The 7422-nt window shown below is 49.0% G+C and overlaps 1 protein-coding gene across 1 annotated transcript; it reads right to left on the bottom strand.

Moving 5' to 3' along the window:
• Positions 1-7: 7 nt before the first annotated feature.
• Positions 8-6522, bottom strand: LOC132447325 (mesoderm-specific transcript homolog protein-like). Its single transcript, XM_060037935.1, has 12 exons — positions 6298-6522; positions 5861-6045; positions 5681-5760; positions 5474-5551; positions 4979-5115; positions 4675-4733; positions 4316-4356; positions 4143-4213; positions 3787-3888; positions 3493-3569; positions 1533-1596; positions 8-489 (listed from the first exon to the last, which is right to left on the bottom strand). The coding sequence occupies exons 2-12, from the start codon at positions 6012-6014 to the stop codon at positions 372-374; spliced, it is 981 nt and encodes a 326-aa protein (XP_059893918.1). The 5' UTR covers positions 6015-6045; positions 6298-6522; the 3' UTR covers positions 8-371.
• Between the last annotated feature and the right edge of the window lie 900 nt (positions 6523-7422).

Below are 7422 nucleotides of genomic sequence, written 5' to 3'. Positions count from 1 at the left end.
CAGTCCCTTCTTAGAAAACTACTTTTATTTGCCAACGTTTGTGAATCATGTTAACATGGATTGGAAGATTGTTCAATGGCTGAATCTGAATAATTAGTTCCCCACAATAATCGAGTACACCAAATCGTTGACATCATTTTAGGTCATTCCTACTATTAGTCTATCGGTAATGAATCGTACATGTTGGTATAAACTTGTTCTCTTCAGAATCATACGGTTATGACCGTTACACACACACAGCGTTAGTGTTGGTAGTCGCGTTGCTGATGCTTGTCGATGATTCTGCACTCATTCCTGCGACGGTTGAGCATGAGGCCCTCGTGGACGGGGCGGTGGACGGGTGTCAGCCCTCATGACGCGGTGGACGGGCGTCAGAAGGAGTTGATGAAGCCGTAGTAGGCGTTCAGGAATCCCAGGGGGTCCTCCAGCTGAGGGTAGTGGCCGATGTGTTTGTCGAGCAGCGTGACGGTGGACCTCTGCACCAGGTACCTGCAGACAACACGGATCAGACCAAAGGCATTCCACATGTAGGCTGCACATTGCACAACAGAACACAACAGATCCTCAACTACAGAGCGGTTGAGGATCTGTTCTGGAGACATGGGGTCGATGACCGTCGGGTGACGGGATCCATTCCCTCATCCATTCATTCCCAATGGCTCTGAATGAGCGTACTCATTCAGAGTGACTCACTCGTTCAGACAGTGACTCCACTAAACCACCACGGCAGGACTCCAACCAAAGGTTTCATAGGATACAGAAACATTACTCTCCAGAACTGAACGAGGAACAGCGGGGAAAATTGTATTTCTTTATGTATTCATTTGTTACGTCGATGCAGAAAATAAGGGAGGGCACCCGGCCAATTTAAGTTCTATTTTAATTAAGCGCCAGCAGAGACGCCCCAATAGGCCTGTCAGGCCTGTGCCTTCAGCCAGCCTGCATTAAGGCCTTCTCGATAAAGACCACCTCCAGGTTATAGTCGTCTGCATAGAACCCAAGAAGAAGCTGCACGTGAAAAATATTGACTTTTGTTGCAACTTTTTGATAACACCCTAGTTATCATAACTAGTGATGATAACTAGGGTTATCATAACTAGTGATGATAACTAGGGTGCAGTTCAACTTTAGGCACACAGTCACTTGAACTGCACCTTGTTTAAAGAAATGATTCACTTATCCCCGCTATTACTCCAGAGGACAGACCTCACTGGTCAGTTGGTCACAAGCCAACTGATACCAAACAGGGCGTTTGATTTCAGTTGGTTTGGATAGACTATCAGGATATTTGATTGATAGTATTATTGCGTTAAGATATATTATGTTGGTGCGATCAGGCATCTGAAACAAATTCAACTCGAATGCAAACAAGCACACCGAATAAAATGACGCTGTCGTTTGGCCTTGGCAAAGCTGACGGAAACGCAATTAATCAAAAAGCTATAAAAGAAATGGGAGCGGAGAGTTGAGTGATAAATTAAACAAACCACGTCGGTACAGTTTGGGAGAGAGCCTTCAGCTCGGCCTCTTACTTATATCGCAGGAGGAAGTCGGGGTGAGGGTTTACCGGGTCCATGGGTCCATAGATCATGTGCACTGAGGAGACACACACACACACACACACACACTTCAGTGTAAACTCAGTGGGTCAAATAAGTGAAAGTATCTATTAGTGAGAGAGTACGTGACGCTAGTAGTGTTAGAGGTTAATAGTGGGTCATGCTAATGGTTCAACAGATTTGTGACGACCCAACACACTTTAGTTTTAACCAATGGCAACACAGCTGTATGTTGAAGCAGATTGACCTAGTGTTGTTTCAGTGACCACCAAGGGGACATCCATACCACCCAAAAATAACATCTGGCAAAAGTCAAATAGCTAATCAAATCTGGACTACTGTGCTGCGTCATTCTCAGGTCAATTATTGCATGCCTACTTGTAGGCATTTAAAACATCACCACCTGCTGGCATCAAGACCACATTGCATTGCTCTACACAAGACATACATGGAGGACATGTTATTGATTGAGTTTCCTCATTATTCCATTACTGGCATCAGGATTGTATTGAGCATTAGAAATGTATGAATAGTTGTGGTGCCTCCTTGGGTTCAAACAACAGTTTGCACCGACCTCGACCCCCCATAACCACCAGTAGGCCGTCTCAACGTGGCTAAGCAGCTTCTCCACACCGGCTAAGCAGCTTACATTTGGTTGGCTAGCTAAGAATTGTCTGGCATAATACCAGCTCCTAGCCCCCTACTCCACAACCAGGCTCCAGTCGACCCCGGAGACGACCACCGGGCCCCGGAGACGACCACCGGGCCCCGGAGACGACCACCGGGCCCCGGAGACGACCACCGGGCCCCGGAGACGACCACCGGGCCCCGGAGACGACCACCGGGCCCCGGAGACGACCACCGGGCCCCGGAGACGACCACCGGGCCCCGGAGTCGACCACCGGGCCCCGGAGACCTGGGCTGAGATCCTCCTGGGCTGTAGGCGCTCTAGCGTTGTGCGTTACAGCGCTCTAGCGTTGTGCGTTACAGCGCGCTCTAGCGTTGTGCGTTACAGCGCTCTAGCGTTGTGCGTTACAGCGCGCTCTAGCGTTGTGCGTTACAGCGCTCTAGCGTTGTGCGTTACAGCGCGCTCTAGCGTTGTGCGTTACAGCGCGCTCTAGCGTTGTGCGTTACAGCGCGCTCTAGCGTTGTGCGTTACAGCGCGCTCTAGCGTTGTGCGTTACAGCGCGCTCTAGCGTTGTGCGTTACAGCGCGCTCTAGCGTTGTGCGTTACAGCGCGCTCTAGCGTTGTGCGCGCTCTAGCGTTGCGCGCTACAGCGCGCTCTAGCGTTGCGCGTTACAGCGCGCTCTAGCGTTGCGCGTTACAGCGCGCTCTAGCGTTGCGCGCTACAGCGCGCTCTAGCGTTGCGCGCTACAGCGCGCTCTAGCGTTGCGCGCTACAGCGCGCTCTAGCGTTGCGCGCTACAGCGCGCTCTAGCGTTGCGCGCTACAGCGCGCTCTAGCGTTGCGCGCTCTAGCGTTGCGCGCTACAGCGCGCTCTAGCGTTGCGCGCTACAGCGCCCTCCAGCGTTGCGCGCTACATCGCGCTCTAGCGTTGCGCGCTACAGCGCGCTCTAGCGTTGCGCGCTACAGCGCGCTCTAGCGTTGCGCGCTACAGCGCGCTCTAGCGTTGCGCGCTACAGCGCGCTCTAGCGTTGCGCGCTACAGCGCGCTCTAGCGTTGCGCGCTACAGCGCGCTCTAGCGTTGCGCGCTACAGCGCGCTCTAGCGTTGCGCGCTACAGCGCGCTCTAGCGTTGCGCGCTACAGCGCGCTCTAGCGTTGCGCGCTACAGCGCGCTCTAGCGTTGCGCTCTAGCGTTGCGCGCTACAGCGCGCTCTAGCGTTGCGCGCTACAGCGCGCTCTAGCGTTGCGCGTTACAGCGCGCTCTAGCGTTGCGCGTTACAGCGCGCTCTAGCGTTGCGCGGTACTCACATGGAACCAGCGTGGAGGTCAGCGCCCCCACCCACCGGTCTCTGTGCTTCGCCCTCTGGTTGAGAAACTGCAGAACACTGTGGGGGGGGGGGAGGAGAGAGAAACAGAGACAGACTTACTTATCAAACTTATACTCAGAGGCAGAGATAGAGAGATTGACTCTATGTCACACATGATAGTTGATGATATGTATGATTGTATGATATCGCATTTCTCCCATCGCTTTATAAACACACAGAGACACACACCTGTCCATGACCTGGTACACACACACACACACGCAGAGACACACACCTGTCCATGACCAGGTTGCCGTCGTTGAAGCGCAGGCTCGTCCACATGTCCCAGAACTCCTCATCAGTGGGCTGCGTGTACGGCCCGAACACCTGCCCCACACTACACACACAAAAGGGTTTGGGCACCAGATATGCATAATCCTATCAACAAATGTAAGCCGGTTAGCTCATCAAAAAGACAGCTCAAGAAAGATACATTAATCCGTCATTCCCATGTACACTACATACATACATACATGCGTGAGATTAAAATCGGAATAAATAATATAAACTTGAAATACACATGAAACGTATTTACCATTACAAGATGAAACCAATGTGTGTCCAGTGTGTTTCCACACAGCGTCCGCCTACCTCCTGGAGAACATCATGTAGTTGGTGAGACGCGTCAGAACAGGAGACAGAAGGCCGACGTCCTTCAGAACCTTCAACACAAACAACGACAAACACGTTACGCTACGCTAGCTGCTGCTCCAACAATTACCAAGTAAGTTTGATTACAATTATGCAAATAAGCCATCGCTTACAGTCTGAATCCATCTGGGGTAGTGTGTTTCTGGGAATAGTCCTGTTAAAAAGAGAGTAGAAAGGGAGAGAGTGCCATGTCTTTTATATTTGGGCAGAAAAAGCTGAATCTTTGGATGTAAAATGAAAGAGGCTTGAGCTTCTGCCTTAGAGGTGTCTGGTATGTCAATACTTGAGTCCCAGTGACCTCCAAAACACCAGTCCAAGTCTTGAGCGTTTAGTTAGTTCTGTTAACTAAAGGATGGATCAACACTCAGAGTGTTAACCGATAATATTTTGTGGGACATCTTTATGTCTGGTATGGAGCTGGACATAAAGGCACTGAACCCCAACTTTCCTGGGTAAACACAGGGTCACTCACCCCCATTGGACAAACACAGGCTGTTGATGGTCAGGTGACCTGTTCGGTTCTGGTCACTCCTAGAGAGAGTGAGGGAGTGAGAGAGTGAGAGAGGGTGAGAGGTGGTATTTACTGATTCAAGTCATTCATTCTACAGTCAATATTTAGAACAATCCTTTATAACTAATTGACAATCCACACACACACACACACACACACACACACACACACACACACACACACACACACACACACACACACACACACACACACACACACACACACACACACACACACACACACACACACACACACACACACACACCTGTAGAGCAGCTCCAGGGCCACCGTGTCTCCGTAGTCATGGGCCAGCAGGTTGACCCGTTGCCCCCCCAGCCCCAGGTGGGCCAGCAGCGCCTCCACCACGCTGGCCTGCTCGAACACCGAGTACCTGTGGCCCCGCTGGGACGCAGCGGGGGGGGAGAGAGGAAGGACTCAGGCCCAGGCTGAACACCTTCCACCAGCCAGCGGCCGACACAGTCGACCGTTCCAGAGGGAAACCAAACCAGGTCTACATTCTAAATAAATAGCTTCTTCCACTCTGGCGGATCAAAGGACAGAGTCGACTGACCGCTCGAATTTAACTTAATCCAAGTTTGAAAATGGGTTAATCATTCAAGACACCAAGAACACAAATACCAATGTTTTCTGCTTAATGTTCCAGAAACTCAAATATTTGGATCATTATAAAATTAAAACTTTAGTATGTGTGTGCGTCTGTGTCTCTGTCTCTGTGTCTGTGTGTGTTTTAGACCCGTACAGGTTTGTCGCTGAAGCCAAACCCCAAGAAGTCCAGTGCTACGACTCTGTGGAAGCGTTGGTTCAGAGCGCTCCAGATCTGCCCCAAAACAACATGAAGAGCTTCAGGATGATGCGTATCGATGACATTACGTACTCAATAATAAAACGACAGACTCCACAAAGAAGACCCACATCACTAGCTCCACACTATTCCTTCACTCATCACCTTGTTCCAGTCGTAACTAGACGTTGGGAATCCGTGCAGCAAGACGACAACATCCGAACTTCCAACAGCACCGAGGGAGTCTGGCGATCAGCGGAGAAGAGCCCAGTTAGCAACGGGTAATCAACATGTGGATCACTCACAAAATAAGGAAATAAAACACATACACACTTTCTTTATTACCTCTATAGAAGATGTTGCTTCCCTTGAAGTTGAAACTCTCCCCTGAATTGTGCCATTTCTGCAGGGCAGGGGAGAGGGTGGGGGGCGGGATGTGCAGGTACACCGCCATCAGCGGGACGCAGATCAAGCCCACCAGAAGCCACCATTCTCTCATCCTGACTCAGCAGCAGTAGTGAAACCTAGTTCTGAATGACAAATTGACGCGACTCAGAAGGATATTCACCGTAAGGTATCATGAGTCAGAATGCATGACCTCAAACGACCAGCATTGCATAGCGTAAGACTACTCTAGGTTCTCCTTATCGCTCCGATTGGCAGCCTTGAGCCGAGTGTGGTTTACAGTTGGTTAAAGTCCAATGTAGAGTTCAGGTTTGATATCGTGTTCCTACTATCAACAATAAAGTGGCGTAAAGTAAGAGCGACGCGACGGTACTCACAGATGCTCGGCGGTGCAGCGGGTCATTCCTTGTGCTTCAACCAACCGAGGTGTCATCTGCAGACAGCGGCTGTCCGTCTCATAGCGTAGGGACCATAAGAACAGTCTCAGCTGTCCTGCTGCACACGCCGCCTCTTCCTGGACCGTGGAGGAAAATCCCCATCACGCATGCGCAATTTGCACACACGTTACGTCCACTTTACGGTAAACAAAACTGACAGCATGTTGCTAAGCTACCGCCTGGAACCAATGGGTTCAGATATTGTACCGAGGGGGGCGAGTTTGGGCTCATATCTACGCTCCTATATCGTCTCCAATAACGTTTTTCACCAAATCCTCCATCAACACAACAAGAGAGGAGGTTTAGATTCATTCAAATCAGACAAGTTATTACAGTGTCGCTCTTAGATAGAAACAGACGCGCGCGCACGCTGTTGTTTTTTATTGGTCGTCATGAAAAAAAATCATAAGGGGTAACAATGTTGTTTTTTATTGGTCGTCATGAAAAAAAACATAAGGGGTAACACTGTTGTTTTTCTTTGGTCGTCATGAAAAAATACACAAGGGGTAACACTGTCGTTTTAATCAAATGAAACATGAGGGGTAACAATGTCGTTTTTATCAAATGAAACATAAGGGGTAACACTGTCTTTTTTTATCGGTCGTCATGAAAAAAACATAAGGGGTAACACTGTCGATATTTATCAATTAAAACATAGGGGGTAACACTGTCGTTTTTATCAAATGAAACATGAGGGGTGACACTGTCATTTTTCTTTGGTCGTCATGAAAAAAACCATAAGGGGTAACACTGTTGTCTTTGTCAAATAAAATATAAGGGGTAACACTGTCGTTTTTTATTAGTCGTCATTAAAAAACCACAAGGGGGTAACAATGTCGTTTTTTATTGGTCGTCATGAAAAAAACATAAGGGGTAACACTGTTGTTTTTATTGGTCGTCATGAAAAAAAACATACGGGGTAACACTGTTGATTTTTATTGGTCGTCATGAAAAAATATATAAGGGGGAACACTGTTGTTCTTTATTGGTCGTCATGAAAAGAAAACATAAGGGGTAACACTGTTGTCTTTGTCGAATAAAATATGAGGGGTAACACTGTCGTTT

Source organism: Gadus macrocephalus, chromosome 19 (assembly GCF_031168955.1).
Source record: "Gadus macrocephalus chromosome 19, ASM3116895v1".
In the NCBI taxonomy this organism is placed as follows: domain Eukaryota; kingdom Metazoa; phylum Chordata; class Actinopteri; order Gadiformes; family Gadidae; genus Gadus; species Gadus macrocephalus.
This window is presented reverse-complemented; position numbering and strand designations above follow the sequence as displayed.

What these genes read in the sequence shown, in the direction of transcription:
- LOC132447325 (XM_060037935.1), bottom strand. Translation starts at nt 6,014, where the DNA reads ATGAGAGAATGGTGGCTTCTGGTGGGCTTGATCTGCGTCCCGCTGATG. An exon ending in GCCCTGGAGCTGCTCTACAG is followed by an intron (nt 4,734 to 4,978) that starts GTGTGTGTGTGT and finishes CACTCTCTCTAG; the next exon opens with GAGTGACCAGAACCGAACAG. An exon ending in GACTTCCTCCTGCGATATAA is followed by an intron (nt 490 to 1,532) that starts GTAAGAGGCCGA and finishes TGTTGTCTGCAG; the next exon opens with GTACCTGGTGCAGAGGTCCA.